This window comes from Gobio gobio (assembly GCF_949357685.1).
Source record: "Gobio gobio genome assembly, chromosome: 2".
Lineage (NCBI taxonomy): Eukaryota > Metazoa > Chordata > Actinopteri > Cypriniformes > Gobionidae > Gobio > Gobio gobio.
The window spans coordinates 64,770,293-64,794,363 of NC_137098.1; the positions used below are offsets into that span (position 1 = coordinate 64,770,293).

General features: G+C 39.0%; 1 protein-coding gene across 1 annotated transcript; it reads right to left on the bottom strand.

The window, feature by feature from the left end:
- Window positions 1-739: 739 nt before the first annotated feature.
- Window positions 740-12,774, bottom strand: tmem256 (transmembrane protein 256). Its single transcript, XM_079811029.1, has 4 exons — window positions 12,400-12,774; window positions 12,173-12,210; window positions 10,887-10,967; window positions 740-4,858 (listed from the first exon to the last, which is right to left on the bottom strand). The coding sequence occupies exons 1-4, from the start codon at window positions 12,479-12,481 to the stop codon at window positions 4,715-4,717; spliced, it is 345 nt and encodes a 114-aa protein (XP_079667155.1). The 5' UTR covers window positions 12,482-12,774; the 3' UTR covers window positions 740-4,714.
- Window positions 12,775-24,071: the final 11,297 nt, after the last annotated feature.

The following is a 24,071-nucleotide window of genomic DNA, read 5'->3' on the forward strand; positions in this document are numbered from 1 at the left end:
ACACAATTTTAAAAGCCAGACACCATGGACTCCAGTCAAATGCTCCCCTGACAGCTTTTAAACTCCACCTCTCCTCAGTTCCAAGAATTTTTTTTGAGGAGGTGAAGAGTGATCAAAAGATTTTCAGCTCTCCCTGTCCCATTCCGAACCCCTCTGCTGTGGTGTCACCTTGAAATACCTCCCCTTTGAAGCAGCATCTGAGAGGCTGACAGCGCAGATAATTGATGCCGTGCAAGAAACAGCAGAGGCCAAAGATAGCGAGGTGCTTTTAATTCTTCACTTCTTCAGCTTCGTTCACTCTGCACCATCCCCAGCAGCTCTACGCCTTCTAATTAACAAATGAACCCTGTAATCTAATGCGCATATAATTATATATTCATTTATAATACAAAACTCTTCTGTATTCAGTTCTTTAATCAAGCTTTTGTATCGACTCAATCCACTTGCCTTTCACACAAAAATGCAGTGGCCATGTTTATGGCACAAAAAAAGGCTGTTTCGATTGAGATCTTAAACGGTTATTTCACAAAAAAAAAAAAAAAAAATCTGTCATTAATTCCTCACCCTCATGTCATTCCAAAGCCGTAAGACTTTCGTTCATCTTCGGAACAAATGAAAATCTTTTTGAGGAAATCTGAGAGCTTTCTGTCCCTCCATTGACAGCTACGCAACCAGCACTTTGACGCTTCAAAAAGTTTATAAAGAGATCGTAAAACTAATCCATATGAATTGAGCGGTTTAATACATTTAAGGAAGAGACTCAATCACTTTATATGATGAACAGATTAAATTTAGACTTTTATTAACATATAAAACCAAACTTGCTTGACGCACTAGAACAGAACCTCATTGGTTCTTGCTGAAGCTCAAATGTGATGCGCAACACGAGAATGATCCTCATTGGTTCTTGCTGAAGCTCAAATGTGATGCGTAACACAAGAATGATCCTCATTGGTTCTTGCTGAAGCTCCAATGTGATGCGTAACACAAGAATGAACCTCATTGGTTCTTGCTGAAGCTCAAACTTGATGCGTAACACGAGAATGAACCTCATTGGTTCTTGCTGAAGCTCAAATGTGATGCGTAACACGAGAATGATCCTCATTGGTTCTTGCTGAAGTTCAAATGTGATGCGTAACACGAGAATGAACCTCATTGGTTCTTGAGGAAGCTCAAATGTGATGCGTAACACGAGAATGAACCTCATTGGTTCTTGAGGAAGCTCAAATGTGATGCGTAACACGAGAATGAACCTCATTGGTTCTCGCTGAAGCTCAAATGTGATGCGTAACACAAGAATGAACCTCATTGGTTCTCGCGGAAGCTCAAACATGCTGCGTAACACAAGAATGAACCTCATTGGTTCTCGCGGAAGCTCAAACATGCTGCGTAACACAAGAATGAACCTCATTGGTTCTTGAGGAAGCTCAAATGTGATGCGTAACACGAGAATGAACCTCATTGGTTCTCGCGGAAGCTCAAACGTGATGCGTAACACGAGAATGAACCTCATTGGTTCTCGCGGAAGCTCAAACGTGATGCGTAACACAAGAATGAACCTCATTGGTTCGCGCACGTCAAGCAAACATGCTTGAGCTTCCGTTTACCACAGCTGATGTGTGAGTTCAATGTTTGTATGTGCATAAAAGTCTAAATTCAATCTGCTCATCATATAAACAGGGTTCCCACTCTTTCATGAACACCAGATTCAAGGACTTTTTCAAGCACCATTTATTTTATTTCAAGCACCTATCAGATTCATAACCCAGCATATGTAGCATCACGAAATACCTCTTAAAGCAGGTTACTTAAAGGAACACGTCGACTTTTTGGGACTTAAAGCGGGGGTAAAACACTCATTTTCAGTCAATAACATGTCAATCTTGAGTACCTATAGAGAAGTATTGCATCTTTCATATATCCGAAAAGTATTTAGTTTTATTATATTTATAAAAGAAAAATACGCTGTACCGAGTATTTCCGAAAAAAGCCGAGCGGCTGGAGGCGTATCGTGTGGGCGGAGCTAAAGAATGACGAGCGCACGCAGCTATTCATTGAGCTATGCATGTTTACATAGAAAAACAATGGAATCGATAGCTAACAACACAAAGACATTTGAAGCATTTTTACTCACTGCCTGCTACAACACACGACCGTGAACCTTAATCGCTGGGACCGCTCCATCTCTCAGCATTAGGCGAGCTACAAATACGGAGTTGAACTGTACCTTGTTTATAAACCATCGTTGCCGAAATTCAGGGAACAAACTAACACTTGCACAACTCCATTGCTGCTCCGGAAAAACATGATTGTCTTGCCATGACAAACAAAAACACACATCTTTGGTGACATTGTTGATTTCGGCTTCCCTAAAGCGTTTGCTCTCTCGCTCTAGTTGCACGCGCCTGCCCTTCCGGGAGAAGAGCCCGTACGGCTCATACAAGGACATTCCGCCCCATCTGACGTCACATATACCCATACTCGAAAAATAACGTTCCGAAACTTATGAGAAACCGGAAGGAGTATTTTTGGCACAGAGATACTCCATCAAACATCCAACTTTTTTTTGTGTGAAACTTTGTCCATGTTTAGGATGGTGGACAGTGTAAAAAGCTTAGTATGCATGAAACAGCATCTCTGGCAGCAAAGTTCCTTGATTATTATGTAGGAATGAGAGAATAGTTCCTACTTCGTAGGCTAGCCATATCGGCCTAGAAAATCACAACTTTTCATTTTCAGCAAGTGTATACTTCTCTCCGTCGGTTCAAGTTTTTTTCCCTGCTACCCCTCCACCCCCCGAACATAAGCAACGTTTTGTTCTGTCTTTGATAGCACATATATTGTAGGACAATTTTTTTAATTTAAACAAAATTTATTTCAAATTTAATTCAAGCCCTTTCAAGGACCTATATTTGTTTTCAAGTACTTTCCAGGCCTTGAATCCATGTGTCTGAAATTCAAGTACTTTCAAGAAGCGTTGGAACCCTGTATAAAGCAATCTTTATATCACAATCCACTCGCCTTTCACACAAAACTGCAGTGGCCATGTTTATGGCACAAAAAACTCAAATGAGATTTTAACATTGGAGAATGTATGACAGCTTTTGAAGCAGCACATCAGAAAGAATGATGATCTTTTCATGAGGATGCAGGGGCTGAACAGAGACTGACATGTTGAAGTGAAATTGCATTAACACTCCACTGCGGGATGATTGACGCCTAGAACAGAGAGCGGGAAAGAGGGAGTCCGAGTAATCATATCAGTGTGTGTGGGCATTTCATTCAAAGCGGAAAAAAATCTCCCACACCTTCAGACGACGTCTCTCTCGACATCAGAGGTCGTGCAAAATCAGACTGGGAAACGAATTGGCACTGCCCACACAGGCGAGGGCAAGTCCGAAATGTCATTTGGCGTCCAGGGGAGGAAGCGAAGCCACACGAATACCGACAGAGAGAGACTTCAACTCCCATGAGTTGCAATTAACAACACCCACCTCACTGCCACTGACCGCTTCTTACCCAACTGTAGTGAAAGCGAGTGGCTTGCCCACAGCGCTGCCCCCTTAGACGCTGGCTCAAACACAGAAAGATCATTCAGGCACGATGAGAATTTAACGACTGAATGACCACCGATGCTTTAAACATCGATTTTTACTGGCTGCATCCATCCAGACAGAGCCAGGGAGGAGACGCTTAACACGGCCTCGTGGAGCAGAGCGCGATGTATACACGCCTTTATGGATTTTAACAAGGAGACTCTGATCTGACTTCAGTAATGAGCGACTGGTGGAATTCCCAGCGCTATTGAAATGTCAGGGAGGAAACAACGAAGAAACTTTGAGCCGGCGAGACAGCCGAAAACGCCTTTATATTGTTCAAATAGAGGCATGAATGTCTTTCTTTCTATCGGAGAGCACGGAGAAATGTGTTATTCTTCCATCGGCACAGTGAAGAGTGGACTAAAGTGGCTTGATTGCCTTGCCCTGATTTGCACGGCTCTTCTAATAGCCCCGAGTTAATGAGGGTTTTACGAGTGGTGTGATCACTTTATTGGGACGTGCCGCATCAATAGAAGCCTCTCTCCGCGATAGAGTTGGCTTATGAAGCTGCCCTTGCTTGCCCTGAGGATTTATTAAGTCATTTTCAAAGGTCCCCAGCGCAGCGATGTCTCTGACAGTCACAGGCCCTGGAATAAGAACCTCATTGGATTTGGAAGTTTGGACACTGAAAGTGGGGTCGCCGGTAATGAACTGCTTCATACAGGATCAAAGCCTGCAGGCTATCGAGTTCGCTGACCTGGGAGAGAGACGTTCACAGAGACATTTCCTGCGGTATCAGAAGGTCAGACTGGCAATCAGCTTCTCAAGACGGATTTATTCTTTTCAAACAGAGGAAACGTCCGTACAATACACTTTCAAGACAAGAGTCTGACTCATTCACAGTAATAAGCCACAAAGGAAAGCTTCTCAAACTTTTTTTCCCCCCATGCTGACAAAATAAAGATGCCTGTGACAGTGTGGAGAGGAAAAAAAAGACTTATGTTTGATCCCAAGGCCTTATCATCACTTTCCAGACGTTACTGAAAAGGGTTTAGATAAGATGTGAAACTCTCCACCCTTTTCTCCTTCAGCCGCCCCATATCTCCTCTTTTCTTGTTCAAATGACAAAACAGGACATCATCTCTGAGAGTGCTACAATCACATGGAGTCAAAGTTCAAAGAGCCATTGCGGCCCAGCCAACGATGAGCAACGAGCCTCCAATTGGTGCCAGCTTGCTGAAGCTGGGGTCATTGGTTAAGGCCTGGTGGTAGAGGGGACCACAGAAGCAGCCCATGCCAGTGAGGAGGAGTGCGCCCGCCTTAAGAGAAAAAAAAAAAAGTGTGTTAATTTAAGTTAATTCATTCCATTCTTAATACAAACTCTGCTTAATGCCCAGTACACATTGTGCGATTTTGGGCTGTCCCGGATGAAGGATGACCAATCGTGATGATTTCTGTGGCCGTGGCTCCTAAACGGTGGTCCTACGTCGTAGAGGTTCAAAGCGAACCAAAAGACCAAAGATAGCCTGCGTTGAGTTCTCTTTCGCGTTTGAATGGACAAAAACACACTAAAGTATGCCAAAATGTCCGCTTTGTTGAGTACATAAGCACAGTCTTAAATGAGTGTAAAAGTGCTTAATGAATGTAGAGTTGTGAGGATATCAGATGCGTGTCAGATCCGGATCCGCGTCAGGTCTTATGCTGCGTTCTCACCAAATGCGTCTACCGCGTCTAGTTGGACACTTGAACATTTTGAATCCATTCGCGCGTCCACAGCGAATTGGACACGCGTATAAATTGAGCGTTTGAAGCAAAATAGACGGGCGTTCAAGGCGCTCCAGGAGAAATATTAGGGATGCACCGGTTGACCGGCCAAAAAACGGTTTTCTTTGTATTTTTCTGCCGATTATTCGCGAACATGTCACTTGTGTGTTACAAACGGAAACTGGAGAACTGAGGGAAGAAACGAGATACGCTGAAGGGAATGAAGATCCACTTTCCTGCGCGAGCTGAAGTTGCGCGAGCTAACCTCTCCACCTGCACAAGCGCAGATAGTGAGCGTTTGTTCAGCTCAGCTTCTCATGTGTTGGATCGGATGAGAACGAAACAGACTAACTTGTGACTAAGCCGAATACTTCTTTTTGTAGCCTAAAGAAGAACATGCATGCACTTTGAAAATGAAATACTATCAGTTCTGTAGCCTATAGGATGATCATTTTTATTTGGTAACACTTTAGAATAATGGTCATTAGTTAACATTAGTTAAGTACATTAGTTAACATTAACTAATAATGAACTGCACTTATGAAGCGTTTATTAATCTTTGTTAATGTTAATTTCAACATTTACTAATGTATTATTAAAATCTTGTTAACATTAGTTAATGCACTGTGAACTAAAATGAACAAACCATGAACAGCTGGATTTTTATGAACTAACGTTAACAAAGATGAACAAATACAGTAACAAATGTACTGCTCATGGTTAGTTCATGTTAGTTAATACTAGGGGTGCACCGATCCGACTTTTTCAGTCCCGATACCGATACCGATGCCTGGGCTTTGTGTATCTGTCGATACCCGATACCGATCCGATATATTGTTGAATTAATAATAAACTGTATATCTTCCACCTTATACCTTCCTTGAAGAGACTAAAGGCACCAGACTTTACTAACTAAACATAACTAAGACAAAATAACAGATGTATGTAAGGTGTTGAATTCTTATTTATTTAAAAAACAATTGTGCATTCAAATCTAAAATAGAATGTAATCTAACTTCTTTAAATAAATAAAATGTAGCAGTGGAAACAAAAAACAGTGTAGGCCTATTGGTCAAACATACAATAGTAATCTGACAGTTACCAAACATTTTTTACACTACAGATAATTGTTTTGGTATATAATCATATCAATATTAAAAAGTAGCATTACAAATTAACAAATAGTCTAATTTTCTGCCATATGCAATTTATTAAAAATTTTCAGCTAGCTAATAACAACTTTGTTCTGGTTTCACCTCACTCCAGATTAAATGATTGTAGGCTAGGCCTTTTTATTTTACTACACATTGTCAACAGAAATAAGATGAAATACTGTTGATAATTAAAAATAATTCTTACTACCCACTCTTGCTAAATTGGGTAAGCACACTTGTGTTCTCATTTCAGTTGCGTTCTGAGTAAATTAATAAACTGAGTTCATGAGTTCAGTGTTGGACGGATCAGTTGTTCTGGCCAGTCGTTAAAATGATTCGGTTCAAAGGAGTCATTAGGTCACGAATCGGACATTAGCAGACGCGTTGTGTGCGAATCCCGTCTGTTAGAACATCGCGAAAGATGTCAACACACAGAAAACACTTCATAACTGGATATAATTTGTCTCCCGCTTATTGAAAGTATGCTTTATGTCAGCTGGTCAGAGAAGAGTCAATGTTTTTTGAGCGCAATTCACACCCAGTGATAATTCAAGGACAAAATTGTCCGAATGTGTCACGTGCAACATGGTTTCGGTCTTCCGAGCTTTTGATTTGGATTAATATGTGAAATATGAGAGCGAACACTGATTATTTTGAAGACCCAGAGAGCGCGCGCGGGGGAGGAGCTCTCAGATCGGTCTCTCTGTCACGCAGCATCTGTTCTACATCACTCGTAAATCACAATAACTCATCAAATTAGGCTTTGGCCGTCAAAAAAATGTCAATGCAGGAAAGACCCTGACTTTGCAGTAATACCCTCGAAACAGCGACGAACTAGTTGGCGTGGCAAGCGTGAAATATCTCCTCCACACAGCCGACTCTCTGGCTCGCTCCCTTCTAGCAAGCGACACACGTGAAGCTGACGAATGACGTAGGTTCTGCTGCGACGGAAAAAAACACCTGGATCGGCTTGTGGATCTGTTAATTTTTCCGATCCCCGATCCAGCTATTTTGTCAGTATCGCGGCCGATATCCGATCCTAATATCGGATCGGTGCACCCCTAGTTAATACATTAACTAATGTTAACTAATGACCATTATTCTAAAGTGTTACCTTTTATTTTACCTTAAAATTACATTGACTTAATTTGATTTAAAAAGCACCTGCTGTAGCATCTTAGTTTTTTTCGTTGCACTAAACATTATTTGATTTAACATTTTGGAACAATTATATACTTTGGTTTTATTTAATTTCACTGGTAAAGACTTTTTTTCTTTACACTGAATTAAAAAAGAAATGCTGATTTAAGTAACATCTTTGTTTGGATTGCATAATATGCAGTTGTTGCCTTTAATTTCACCTTTCAGCCTTTTAATTTCCAAATCAATTTCCTGTTAATTTCAGATTGCAGACTTGTTTTCATTAGCCAAAAGCCAATTTAGCCTGTTAAATACCAAATAAACATCTTGTTCATGTATACTTTCATTCTTTTATCGTGTAAAAATAAAAATTAAAAAAAATCGGTATCGGCCAGTTTTCTTGAAAAAAAATCGGTATCGGAATCGGCCATGTAAAATCATGATCGGTGCATCACTAAGAAATATGTCATAAAACACCACTCTGCCTCTTTTAATTTTCATTAAAAATATATATTAAGCATTAATAGCCACACAAATGTGGTCCAGGCAACTCCTACATTATCTTCACTGCATGTGTATTTAAATATCCTTAAAAAATAAAGTTATGAAACTTCTCTTTGCCCTCAGTCAAAATGATTAGGCAGACAACAAATGATGATTCATGAGAGCAAAGATTGCCCGTTAGATCCAGATGAGACGAACCACTACAGGACATCAGAGCCAGCGGCAGACGCCAGAAGGACAAGCCGAGGAAAGGCTGCTCTCGCTGGGGTTAATGAGCGCTGAGCGCCCAGTGATCGCCTGAATCATACAACTCCAAAAACTCAAGATTATTATTTTTTTTAAATAGGCGCTCTCTTTATAAATAAACCACAAATTTGACCTTTAAACAACTACATTCTCACCTGAAAAAGTCTTAAAACTACATTTTGTGACACAATAGTAGTATTTTTAAATTATGCAGGGTTTCTCATCACGTCACTTTACCACGTGATAGCAGCAAGCAGGCTCCTGATTGGTTAACGCGGCGCGAATTGACGCCAAAGTTAAAATTTTTCAACTCGGGCGTCAGATGTGAATTCGCTTCAAACGCGTGAATGCACAAAAAGCACCACTCGCACTCGAAATGGACGCGCGAATGAGGCGGAATCACGTCTATCACGCCACAGGACCTCCAGACGCACGTCAACGCGCCTTTCCATTGACTTCACATTGAAATCACTCGCTCCTGAAGCTCTATTCGCGTTTGGTGTGTACGCAGCATTAAAGTGACAGCAGCCTAATAAACCGGCTGATGTAATGTCTGTCATTAATGTAAATCAAAGAACAAAAGCTATTTAACACAGATATACATATATATAATTAAATTGCAAACAAAGATTTTGGATCGCTAGGTTGGCAGCAGTGTTGGGGGTAACGAGTTACAAAATAACGGATTACAGTAACGATATTACTTTTTTGGGTAACGAAGTAAAGTAACGCATAGAGCAGTGTTTCCCAACCGAGGTGCCGTCTGACAAGAGCAGGGGTGCCGTGTAAAAGTCCTTCAAATTCTCTCTTTGTAAACTTTGTTCAATTCATGCGAGTGCTGCCGTATGTTTGAATAAGACCACTCATTTTCGCCGTCATCACAAATGAGAAGTCACGCGCGCTGTGAGAAGATTTTGTGTCTGTGCACTCATCCGAAAGCGCGCACACGTCTCACAGCGCGCAAATATTGAGTTCTCTTTCAAGTTTTGCTCTTGAACGGACAAACTCACACAAAAACTATGTCAACATGCCCATCTTGATGAGTATCCTAGCAGACATAGCCTATATATGCCTTAAAACGACGCATATCCGAGCATTAGGTCCAGGATTAGGTCTTAAAGGGGCTTTACTGCTGTCTGTTTAATGTCAAACAACAAAAGACAAGGACATCACTCACTGCTCTTGATTGAATAGATTTTGTCAATTTAAAAAGGATTAATCTTTAATTTATACAGTCAAATATGCAATGTTATTTTACATTTGATCAATTTCTGTACCTGAAAACTAATGTTAGATGTACCTGAAAAACCTGAAAAGCATTGTTTATTTTATTAGTGTCTTTGCTCAATAGTATTTATTTGTGCTGCTGCTTGTATTTAAATCATTTGTTCTTATTATTTTCTTTATCTTTATTTGACAGTAGTCCTTTTTGTTTGTTTGGGGAAACACTGCCATAGAGCCATATGATATTTGTCCATATATCTACACGGTAAATTAAGAAATGGGAAAGTAAAGTAATAAGTAGTGAAGTTACTTTTCAAATACAGTAACTAGTAAAGTAATCTCATTACAATTTACAGATGTAACTAGTAACTAATTACTTTTTTTGAGTAACTACCCCAACACTGGTTGGCAGTAAACATATATTTTCTCAAGGGCAATTTTTGAAGGGGACACAAATAATACAGCCACAATTGTACTTGTAAGTATATTTGTGGAATTTTGGTGCACTGAAAAATTATCTCAAGTCTGTTTTTCTTTTGTGTGTCATTTTATCTGGCCAACAACATAAAGTAATAATTGTTTAAATATGACTTATCATAGGTTCACCATGCGGTAATATAATTATTAAATTCTTCCACATTGCATTGAGCAAAACCCAAAACAGCAACACTCAGATGGGGATCCTGCCCAAGTTTATTAGATCCATGTCGTACGGTGTGATTTGTAATGATCCTATAGGATTGCTGAAATCTGCAGCAGGCATAAGCTGAAGTGCTTTCAACAGGACGAATTGATAATATATACAGACGTGATCACAAATCGAATATGATGCCATGTGTCAGAGTTGAGGAAAAGAAAACATCCTTATCCATTGATGACCAATTTAAAGTATTCTGATTAAATTATTCAATTTATGTTTCACAGAAAGGAGGGCGATTTAGGAATTTTCTTTTTTTATCATTGAATAACAATGCACAAAGTGCAGGAGGCTTGTATCATCCTGTCCCTAAAGGGATTTATTTTATAATAATGACTTTTTACAAGGATACTTGGCATATAAATGAATAAATGGACATGACATATTGATTTGAGTTATCTATTATTTCATAACATGAGAAACATGAGACCGAAGAGGGATATAACATGAGAAATTAAGCTTCTATTAGGAAATCAGTTTCCTGGGACAACTGTCAATTATGCGGTTTAGAATCATTAGAAAATATCATATCATATATATATATAAATATAAATCATAGAATCACAATCAAATAATCCAGAGAGCCACATCTTTGACAGGTATGAGAGGTGAGATTACCAGAGCTGGTTTCCCACAGCGAGCGGCTCCTAACAGCGCCAGACTGTGGTAGAAGTGGTACTTGTTTGCTGTCTCATACAACTGAGGACACAAAGAGAACAGAACTGTTATTATATAATAATAATAATAATAATAATATCTAAATAATACATAATGTTGCTTCTGCTTTAGCTGTTAATAATGTGGGTTACATAGTGTAAAAAAAACAAACATAAAAAACACAAAAAAACATGCTTTGGTAAATCATAAATATGATATAAAAAGTTGAAATTATAAGATACCAAATCATAAACGTTATATAATTATGAGATAAAGTTATAAAGATATAATTGAAAGTATAATACTATGGCATAATTTAAATACAATTTTAAAATGATGAAATACTAAAAATGTTCTAAACTTACATGAAAAATGTAATAATTGTCAAAAACTTTTTACGTCATAATTATGATTTACCAAAGCAATATTTTTTCTATGTGGCAGAAATGGGCTTTCATACCAAAGTCCTTACTGTGTACACAATAAACAACAATAAATAAAGATTGTTTTAGATAATAATTTCAACAAGTTGAACAATGTGACAAAGACCCAGAACATAAATAGAGAAATAAATGATTAATAAATATGATATAAAAAGCTACAATTATAAGATACCAAGTCATAATTATGAGATAAAGTATAACACTATGGCATAATTGAAATACAATTTCAAAATGATGAAATACTAAAAATTTACTAAACTTACGTCAAAAAATGTAATAATATTCAAAAACTTTTTACGTCATAATTATGATTTACCAAAGCAATATTTTTTCTAATGTGGCAGAAATGGGCTTCCATACCAAAGTCCTTACTGTGTACACGATAAACAAAAATAAATAAAGATTGTTTTAGATAATAATTTCAACAAGTTGAACAATGTGACAAAGACACAGAACATAAATAGAAATAAATATGATATAAAAAAGTTGCAATTATAAGATAAGTCATAATTATGAGTTATAATACTACTTGAAAGTAAGTTACAGGCTAACACTAAAGCATATCTGAAATAAAATATCAAAATTATGAAATACTATGTCGAGTCAAAAAGTTTGTTATAATGATGACAAAAATTCGTACGTCAAAACTGTTCATCATAATCATGTTTTTTTTTTTTGTGGCAAAAATGAGCTTCTATACCAAATAAACTAAAATGTACACAATAAGAATTTTTTTTCAAGATAATTTTGCCAAGATGAACGAAGTGACAAAGACACAGGACATAAACAGGCAAATCTACTCACCTCTCTCTGGTAATCACTCGCTTCACCGTGTCGGAAGCCTGTCCAAAACACAGACAAACACACGAAAGAGTAGCAGAAAAGCTTAAAACTTTAAGATAATGTGCGCTCAGTCACGTACGACCTGTCCGGTGCCCAGTCGAGCAATATTTTGAGTCTTCTCAACGCGTTAATCGTCTGACGAGACCCGTCAGCCCAACAAAACACAACCAACCAGAAACGACACTTACCGTGAGCTCCATAAGCACCTGCAGCGACTGCAAGAGCCCCGGATACCCCCGCTAGCCTCTGGACCAGCGAAGCAGCGTTCATGACTCCAGGAGTAACAAGGGAACAACTGACAAACACACGCAGGAAACTGAGGTCATTACGGATCTAACAGGAAGAACGATGCCATCTACTCGGAACTACGTGCGTTGAGCCAAGATGGCGTCCAGCAGTACAGTTGCACATCACGTGAGCCATTCTGATAAAGCTTATCATTGAGGACAGTGGTCAAGTCAAGATCAAACACATTACACGATATTGTAAGTATAACACTTAAAATGGAAATATAATGTTTGTGAAAAATATTATTACACTACGCAAATGTATTCGTTTTCAGTCAAGGTCACAGAAACACTTAAGCCTTAATGAACCTAAAATAAAATAATTTTCCCTCTTAAGTATGCAACCCCATTTTATTTTGAAGCCCCAACATATGCCAATGCCGTGACCCCCATTCACTGTTTCATCAAACAAGCACCTTGAACGCCGACAGACAGCCAACGCCCTGCATAATGTGGTTCGTGTGAATTATTGATAATCCGCCATTTCACTTCAAAAAAGTTATTATTAAATCTAATTCTCCTGGTTTATAGTTCTGTGCACATTTCTATAGCCTATTCTACACAAAACACAGACTCTAGTGCAAATCTAATTCTAAAGCTATGAAACCAAATATACTTTTGTATAGGCACAACAAACAATACAAGTTTATTTTCTCTGTGCACCTGTTTGGGGAATAAAGGCCATTTTTCAAGTTTGTTTCCAGTTGAGTTTCATGAGTGTCCTGAATCCTACACGTGTGCTTTTAGTGTCCAGTGAGGGGCGCTGTTTTACTGTGACTGCTGGCTTTCAAAACTGAAACTTGTGCAAAATAAGCCCATAATATGTAGAACATTTTAATAAAAATTAAAATCCTGGCCTTGAGTTAAAACAAAGTTTTGGTCCAAATTTGTAATGAACACAAAATAATTACACAAAACAAAAACACAAGTATTTAGACCCTAAGGCCCGGTTTCACAGACAGGGCTTAGACTAAGCCAGGATTAGGCCTTAGTTCAATTAGGACATTTAAGTAACTTTTATAAATGTGCCCAAGAAAAAAACATTACTGGTGTGCATCTTGAGACAAAACAATGCCACTGACATATTTTAAGATTTGTCAGTGCAAGATTCTTTCAGTTAAAACAGCTCAAACATGCATTTTAGTCTAGGACTAGCTTAAGCATTGTCTGTGAAACCGGGGGTAAATGTACTGTCTTGAGGTAAAGTAGGATGTAGTCATCCTGACTGCAGTCAATTAATACATTTACATAATTTCTGTGCGTATACTCCATGCACACATTTTGTGTGAGGTTTAGGGTTGAAAATATCACCTTGCTAATATGAATATCATTGCCTTTATGTATTTGTTTTAATGGCAAACATATTAATTTCATGGCCATTGATGATAATTATATTTTTTTCCTAACAATTGTCTTTTATTAATCTATTAATAGACTGCATACTACAGTCTCACACCAAATATTTTATACACAATGTCTTTCATTTTGCTTGAAATAATGTCCCTTAAATTACAGTTTTTTAAGGCTGCTTTTTGAAGTGAGTGGGACTTCAAAATAAGGAATATAAAAATATTAAAGTCGAGATGATTTGTATTGCATTTGAAATAAGAACATATATTAATGTTAATTTTATTAATGTCTGCAAAAATTCTCTCAACTATGTTACTAACCAAACACCCCATAAAAAATGGTTTATCCCAAAACCATGTGACCAGCATGGACTGTGGCGTATATTTTGAACACATTATGGTAAATATCCTCTTACTTTTTTTCTATATATTTTTTTTTAATCTCCAATGACTTATTGTCAAGGAGTGTATTAATTGCCAATCAACTATGTTGGGTACATTGTTATGGTTTGCTTCCGCTTCTTCCGCTCATGTGTATGTGGCGTAACGCAGCGCTGTTTTATCATATTAGATACATTGAGTGTGTTGAAAGTGTGTTATAAAGCTACTCTGTGCGTTCGCTCGGCAGCGACTGTGAGACTCTTGTTCACACTGAAGTGAGATCAATATTAGGCATGGTAAAACATGGCACTCGTGGTAAATCAAGAAAATGAGATTTAAACAATAAGACTAACTGTGTTGAGCTTCTCATTTTCCCCGCAAGTATCAAAATGATCTTTAAAGTAGATTTCTTATTAAATGTCCTTATCCTTAGTGACCGTGCTGAGAATTTTACACAATTATCGGCAAAAAAAATGTAATTCTTATGCTGCGTTCACACCAAACTCGAATAGAGCGTCAAAATCGTGTCTACCGCGTCTAGTTTCACACGTGAACATTTTGAATGCATTGGCGCGTCTGCGGCGAATTGGACGCGCGTAGAAATCGAGCGCTGGAAGCGGAATTGACGGAATTCAAGGCACTCCAGGAGAAATATGTCATAAAACACCACTCTACCTCTTTTCATTTTCATTAAACATATATATTAAGCATTAATAGCCACACAAATGTGGTCCAGGCAACTCCTACATTATCTTCACTGCATGTGTATTTAAATATCCTTAAAATATAAAGTTATGAAACTTCTCTTTGCCCTCAGTCAAAATGATTTGGATTCATGAGAGCAAAGCTCGGCTGTTAGATCTACACAAGATGAACCACTACAGGACATCAGAGCCAGCGGCAAACGCCAGAAGGACTGGCCGAGGAAAGGCTGCTCTCGCCGGGGTTAATGAGCGCTGAGCGCCCGGTGATCCACTGGATCTCACAACTCCACAAACACAAGATTTTTTTTTTTAAATAGGCGCTCTCTTTATAAATAAACCACAGATTTGAGCTTTAAACAACTACATTCTCACCTGAAAAAGTCTTAAAACTACATTTTGTGACACAATAGTAGTATTTTTAAATTATGCAGGGTTTCTCATCACGTCACTTCACCACGTGACAGCAGCGAGCAGGCTCCTGATTGGTTAACGCGGCGCGAATTGACGCCAAAGTTAACATTTTTCAACTCGGGCGTCAGACGCGAATTCGCTTCAAACGCTTGAATGCACAAAAGCACCATTCAAGTGTAACGCGCAAGACGCTCAATTCGCGTCCAATTCGCATCATTCGCGAACTGGACGCGCGAATGAGGCGGATTCGCGTTCTTCGGGCCGCGGGACCTCCAGACGCACGTCAACGCGCCTTTCCATTGACTTAACATTGAAATCACTCGCGCCAGACGCTCTATTCGCGTTTGGTCTGAACGCAGCATAAGAAGTCTTTCCAATCACGGTACATATGGCAGAATAAACCAAAGACATTGAATATTTGAGTCACCGAAAGCCCTATTCTCACGGGATTAGTATTATCTGGGGACCTTGTGTGATTTAGAGATTACCCACCTACATCTGAATTTCGCGTGGCGCATTCGCACAGGATAAGCAAAGCCTGGTATTTACTGACTTATCGCTCGGATATGATGTCAAGACTTGTAAATGTGATATAGGCTATCATAAATAACAGTTCCTTACCGCGTGCTGCTATGTTATGAGGCTTGTTGCGATATTAGGTGTTACACCGGTTACATCACTTTCCCACCGTCGTTTAAATTTTTTTATAGTAATAAAAACAATTGAGTTCAGTTAGAGAACAGACGTCACAGTTAAAAACTGAACTGAGCACAGACCAGCAGCAGGAGATTTAATTTATCACAAGAGTGAGGAGCTGACAATATGACGGCGGAAGATTTGGTTTCAAAGCTAAATGTAAAAGTGCCCATTTAACCCTCGTGCACTGTTCGATTTCTGGTTACACTCGTTATGGTCCGGGTCAAATTGACCCTAATTGGATTCAATACAATTCCCCAAAAATCACACTATGAAAAAACACATACAATCAGGCACAAACAATTCACTTTTAATATCAATACTTTTCACACATTACAAAGAATAAATACCTGAATTTACGATTTATAAAAATACTTTTAACCACTATTTTTAAGATTGGCCCTTAGGACACTTGCCTTTATACATTTAGAACAAAAATATCTTAGTCTAAACCTAAAGTAATCTTGACCAACTATATAGCATTTTAAAGCTTTCAGACTCTAATTTGCATAATTGGTGACTGATTTTCAAAAGAGATGACAGAGCAGTAGATAAATAGTGATAGATTCGTCATTTTAGCCTGACAAGGCAGACCCACATCAAGATGTTGGGTCTGGGAACACACCATTGGCAGGGCTCAATCCGAGGGGCGGGATAAACGGTTGTCTTTCAAATTCCCTCAGCACGCAATTGGATAGTGCCATGAGCCCCACAACCAACCAGAGCGAAGAAGTGAAGCCGAGGTAACGTTAGTTGATAGACTTTCTCCGTATCTGGTCGGCAAAACTTTGAACATATCTTCCTTTCTTAAGCATGACTTCAGTGCCGTTCTTTGTTCTTTTCTCAAAGAAAAGCTTAACTCCAAGTCTCCAAGTAGCGGCCAAAGCCGATTCAAAAGGCTGCTGTTTGTCAGCTTATGTTTACGAGTAGCACGCAGAACCTCCGCAACTCTGCCGTGAAGTGCCGTCATTATGTTAAGCCCGCCCACCGACTCTACACACGCTGTGATTGGCCGGACCAGAGTTTGGTTTTTCCAGCTCTCAGCTCTACTGAGAGTTACTAGACTACACTCGCGGCTGAATTCTGAATTTTGAATTCAGAAAGGCCTCCATTGGCACAATGGCACTTTTCACTCTCAAGACCCTTAAAAGGTACTAAAGACGTCGTTACAAAGTCCATCTCACTACAGTGGTTCTAAAATAACTTTATAAAGCGACGAGAATAGTTTTGTGCGCAAAAAAACCCTGAATAACGACTTGTATCATGATGACCGATTTCAAAACAAGGCCTCATGAAGCTTCGAAGCGTTATGAATCAGTGAGTCGATTCAGCGGTTTGAATCGCCAAAGTCACGTGATTTCAGCAGTTTGACACGCGATCCAAATCATGATTCGACTCACTGATTCATAACGCTTCGAAGATTCATGATGCATTATTTTGAAATCGGTCATCACTATATAAGTCGTTATTTAGGTTTTTTTTGCGCACAAAAACTATTCTCGTCGCTTTATAAAGTTATTGTAGAACCACTGTAGTGAGATGGACTTTGTAACGACGTCTTTAGTACCTTTTATGGGTCTTGAGAGTGAACCGTGCCATTGTGCCAATGGAGGCCTTTCTGAGCCATCAGATTTACACTAAAATATCTTCATTTCTGTTCCGAAGATGAACAGAGGTCTTACGGGTGTCGAACGACATGAGGGTAAGTAATAAATGACAGAATTTTCATTTTTGGGTGAACTAACCCTTTAACTGATATATTTCTGACAACTTAAAAATCAAAACGGGTCAAATTGACCCGCAACATAACACAAGGGTTAAGCGAGCGTGTCATTGTACTGTTCTGTTTTTGTGTTTTTCCTTAACAATAATATTAAACACACCTTTCAAGCAATTCGCCCCCAAATTGGCTCTTATTCTAAAGTGAAAGTATAATGTGCACAGCCGCACAGGCATTTATAACGAATGCAGCCTCCATTCTTCATGAAATATGGATAAACATGCGCACAAGAAACAAAAACCTTGCAAAAATTATATACGACCCTCCAAATCCTGGCCAAATCACAGAGATGCCTATTCGCACGGGACTTATATTATCACAGGACCTCTGTGTTCGGCGAAATATGGTAGGTAATTTGCGTGATAATTTTTACTTTACAAATTACAGACGCGGCCGATTCGCACGGGATTAAGATCACAGACAACCTCTGCAATTATTACAAATTACTAGAGGTCACCAGGTAATACTAAACCCGTGCGAATAGGGCTATATAGTCTGTAACATAGTTGACAAACTCACCATATTACATATTTTTTGTAATATCAAAATGGTGTTTAATGATTAATCTTAGCAACTAGCAGATACATTACACTGATAAAATATATAACTGAAACCAATAGTTGTTTTATTAAGAAAGCAGTGCGTGCCATTGTAAAGACTGCAAGTCTACACTTCACCGCCTCGTTTTCATCCACGTTAAATTCAGTATGCCGTCTATCCTGACGTAGGTATATTGGGAATTGTGAGCTATAGCTATCCCTTAAACATAACACGCACACAAACCATTTTTACAGTATGTTTTGTAAGCCATTGCCCTCATGAGGGCTGTTGACTGCTCCCCGTGATGTAGGTGATCTCAGATTTTACTGGCCTCATGGGGTGATTTGGTGCTTAAAATGTAGGCAAGCGCACTCGTTGATGAACCTCTTTGACAGTGCGGGTATATTAGATGATATTTGTGTGCTTGTGTCTGCTTTATCTCTGTGCTAGTTTGCATACTCTTGCTTGGCAAATCCTGCACTGTCATGTACAGTTCTCTTTATAAGCTGCATGATATTCTTTGTGAGTGTGTGGGAGCGAGGCAGTCATGCAGATGCAGAGTTGTACAGCGATTCAGTGTACATTAAGCAAAATGGCTTTGTTTTCTCGCTAGCGCTGTTTAGCCACTAACAGTAGACGAAATGACAAGCACAACAGCACAACCAGGACACATTCTAGTATTAAAACCGCATGCACTTGATGCACTGTGGCTGTCTCTGTCAAGGCTTTCCAAACCAAACAGCGGTTTTCATTGAAGCAATTCCTCCCTGGTCTGTCCGTGTGTTTGCCAGGTTTCATCTGAATCCTCATCTGACAAGGTCATTTCTGTTTGGTGAAGACTCAGAATCTGTTTGGATGCTCACACACACAAGACCAATGCAATAGCCAGCTTAGACCCTCAGAATCACAGATCAAGCCGCAGATGTGCTTTTTTTGTTCTGCCATCACATTCTAACCGCCTCTCTTCTACACAGTACACAATAACAACATGGTACAGTGTTTTATGAATATCCTTTACAGGGAGAGTTTACCCCAAATAAGAAATCTGTAAATATTTTACACTCAGAAATCGCTAGTAAAGTAACACAAACATGAAATTTTGAAAAAAACATGAAATACTATATAATTGTAAAGCGTACTACAATAATCTTTGTTTTTGCAACTGTGTCGTTCCAAACCTGTGTGACTTGTGTGGAACAGAAAAGAAGATATTTTGAGGAATGTCTCCGTGTTTTTGTCCACAGTGGAAGTCAATTGTAACCAAAGCAGTTTGGTTATCAACATACTTCAAAACATCACCTTTTGTGTTCCGCAGAAGAAAGAAAAAGACTGAAAAAGTATTCTATTCTATTCTATTGTTACTTTGATTTTACACTCTGGGGTTCACTAGAGTTCTTGACTCAAATTCAGGGCGTTGTCACACCTCTAGATCTTTTTCTTTGCTCCAAAACAGGGTCTAAGGGCGTTTTCACACCTACCTTGCTTGGTCCGGATTATCTGACTTTTTTGTAGTTTGGTCCGAATCAAAATTACAGGTGTGAAACCTCCCCGTACCACGGTCCGGACCAAACAGACGAAATTTGGTCCGACGAAAAGAGGTAGTCTCGGTAAAAGGTAGACCATTTACAGGAAGTTCCTGTTTATGTTTAAATATTATAATGTTATTTTTAAATTCAATCTAGGCTACATTGATTATGAAAAGTGAAAAGATGCGCAATATGTCAGAAGACAGAAGGTCAGAAATGATTTTGAACTAAATTTTGTATGATTTTGCTTAGAAAGCCTTTTTTAATGTGAATTTAGTTTCGTATAAATTGTATCTTAATTTTAATCAATGTTTAATCAGATAATTGCCTGGATTTAATAAATAAGAAGCAAATAGTCTATAGCAGACAATAATCGCAGGAGCGATCACATGCTTTGCACATGAACTGGAGCGCGTCTCAAATAAACCGAAACTCAGCAGCTACTTGTCTCACAAATATGAGAAATATGTGTATATAAAGCTTGAAATGTCCACTTTTAAACGTAACGAATAAAAAATAGTCAAGCAATGCTCACTGTTCAATAGTGGCAACGATATGCGTCCGTTAATTCATTCTTGTCAAAGACGCTGACGTCAGACGCACGTCCGTTTACAAAACAATCAATGTCCAGATGCCGCCCACAGAGATGATGACGAGTGGACGTAAGTGTGTCATGTAAAGTTCTTTAGTGCGCTCGCATGATTGCAATGTGAAACCAAACCAAAACTAACCGAATGTATAAAATGTATCAAAACATGAACTTCGGTTCGGACCTTGGTGCGGACTTTCAGGTGTGAAAACGCCCTTAAAGACCCTCTGTGGTGAAAATCTAGTTTTTTAATGTTGTTTTAAAAAAAATTTCAGACCAACCATGAACAAATTCATAAGTCAACACCATTGCTGAGTATTTTCACCTTAAAAGTCCAGTGAATCAAAGACTCAAAAAGACAGTTTCTGACGTCACAAACGACCTTGTAACCAATCACGTCACAAGGGGGGCGGAGCTTTAGCATATCATTAACTATGACTGCTCTGAAGCAGAGGAGTCTCAAGAGAAGCTGGGTGAATTATGCATATGATGTATATTATAATGATATGATAAACTAAATGCCTTTCTCCACTGATGTTCTGTGATGTTAAAAGTGTTTCTATGGATGCTGATTTGACTGTCTGACTCTGAGATGGTGAACGGGAACAGGGTTACATTATTAGCGGTTTGATAACATCCGTTAAGTCAAGCAAAATGCTAATCATATTAATTACCATTATGTGTACGACGTTGTAAAGAGCAAGACCATTGTGCAGCGTTTACTACAGTAAAGTTGAGCGAGTGGATCTCTCAGCTGGTGTGAGTGAAGCGGGGCTAATTTGCATATTCATGAATCCACATATACTAAATGAAGCAAGTTTTAATATGTCATTTTGATGATCAAAGATGAGTTTTAAGGGCTGAAATATTTTTTTAATGTACAATGTTAATGTCTACATAAGAGTAGAACTGGCCACTTATTGGTCTGAGTTCACCTGTTTATGTTCCTCATGATGGATTGACACGTTCGCTCCTCTGGCTTTTTGTGGGTTTATCTGAAGCTGTCGTGACGCATGCTAACACTTACACGAATATAGCCTTAATTGATTCCCTCACTGAATGATAAATATAGAGTGCGTGTTCAGATGTGTCTAAACGAACCAAACTAAGGGTGCTTTCACACCTGAGCGTTTGTTTCAGAACCTGGTGCGTTTTCTCCCTGGGTTCGGATCGTTTAGGCACATGTGAACACGGCAATCGCGCTTCGATCCGCACCAAAACAATCGCTCTGAGATCGCCTGAACGAGGTGGTCTCGCCCTGATTGCAAATGAACTCTGGGACGGTTCACTTGAAGTGTGAAGGCAATCCAACCCAATGGACCAACGAACAAAATGGTATTATAATTCATAACAGGAAATGTGCTATATAAAACGCAATAGTGTCTGATTCTGAGTGAGAACATCCCAGTTGAAAACCAAAATGTTGCACCTCTTCATCCTAAAATGTTGTGTAATTGCATTGTGTAAATGTAGCGTATACACTCACCTAAAGGATTATTAGGAACACCTGTTCAATTTCTCATTAATGCAATTATCTAATCAACCAATCACATGGCAGTTGCTTCAATGCATTTAGGGGTGTGGTCCTGGTCAAGACAATCTCCTGAACTCCAAACTGAATGTCAGAATGGGAAAGAAAGGTGATTTAAAGGTCCTGTTCTTCGTGATCCCATTTTTCAAACTTTGGTTAGTGTGTAATGTTGCTGTTAGAGCATATATAATACCTGTAAAATTATAAAGCTCAAAGTTCAAGGCCAAGCGAGATATTTTATTTAACAGAAGTTTCCTTTCAAAGCCTACAGCGAACGGCCGGTTTGGACTACATCCCTGTACATCCTGCTTTAATTACGTCAGTAGAACAGTTTGTTGACTAAACTCCGGCGACAAGAATACGCGAAAAAGGGGGCGTGGCCTTGCTGCTTTCCCTCGTGGAGAAGAGGAAGTGTTGCGTTCGGTTCAGTTCGGTTCGGTTCGGTTGCGTTTGTCGCCATGTCGTCCAGACGCTGTTATTTTCATCCCAGAGTCAAATCACCTTTGTTTGGCCTTCAGGGGCTGTACTTTGAGCGCGTTCATCTCCCCGTTATGGTAAGAGGCGTGACCTTTCCGGGCAACGTGCGCTAAGCTGCTGTCGAATCACAACACGGGAACCGCTGGCACAATCAGAACTCGTTACGTGTTTCTGAAGGAGGGACTTCATAGAACAGGGAAATCTTTCAAGCCATTGTTAGGACAGTGAAAACAGCGGTATACGTGTGAAAAATACTGTGTTTTTTTACACATGAAACATAAACACATGTTATATTGCACACTGTAAACACAATCAAAGCTTTAAAAAAACACGAAAAACGGGACCTTTAAGCAATTTTGAGCGTGGCATGGTTGTTGGTGCCAGACGGGCCGGTCTGAGTATTTCACAATCTGCTCAGTTACTGGGATTTTCACACACAACCATTTCTAGGGTTTACAAAGAATGGTGTGAAAAGGGAAAAACATCCAGTATGCGGCAGTCCTGTGGCGAAAATGCCTTGTTGATGCTAGAGGTCAGAGGAGAATGGGCCGACTGATTCAAGCTGATAGAAGAGCAACTTTGACTGAAATAACCACTCGTTACAACCGAGATATGCAGCAAAGCATTTGTGAAGCCACAACACACACAACCTTGAGGCGGATGGGCTACAACAGCAGAAGACCCCACCGGGTACCACTCATCTCCACTACAAATAGGAAAAAGAGGCGACAATTTGCACAAGCTCACCAAAATTGGACCGATGAAGACTGGAAAAATGTTGCCTGGTCTGATGAGTCTCGATCTCTCTTGAGACATTAAGATGGTAGAGTCAGAATTTGGCGTAAACAGAATGAGAACATGGATCCATCATGCCTTGTTACCACTGTGCAGGCTGGTGGTGGTGGTGTAATGGTGTGGGGGATGTTTTCTTGGCACACTTTAGGCCCCTTAGTGCCAATTGGGCATCGTTCAAATGCCACGGCCTACCTGAGCATTGTTTCTGACCATGTCCATCCCTTTATGACCACCATGTACCCAGAGGCGTAGCAAGCTTTTCAAAAGTGTGGGGGATGGATGTGGTTTGTTTGTTAACAATAAAAACGATGAATACAATGACAGAAGGGTACAAAAGGTATAACATACAAGATATATAATATATATATTATACATACCTCGTTTTTTTTAACCACGGTGTTCGGTTGGGTTCTGATGGCTAGTCACATCAGTTTTTTGCTATTCTATTCTTAGGTGACGGGGACAGAAAGAGGTTAAGGAGAAAAAAAATGCTATTTTTTTTATTTTACTTAAAAGACTTGAAAAACCTTACTTAAACTTAAAACTTTACTTAAAAAAACATTGTACACATTCCTAGTGAATAGTATAATATATAATAAATATACATAAAGATTTACACTGGCAGCTCAAAGCTGTACAGCAGCATTTAAGTATGAAATTTAATGAATAAATGTAAAAATAAAACACTACATAGACTTCACTATAAAATATACATTGATTCTTATTTAAGCTAATGTATTAATGTTTTTCAGTCAAGAACAGAGCAATTTTCTATGTCTTTTGTAGTTTTATTA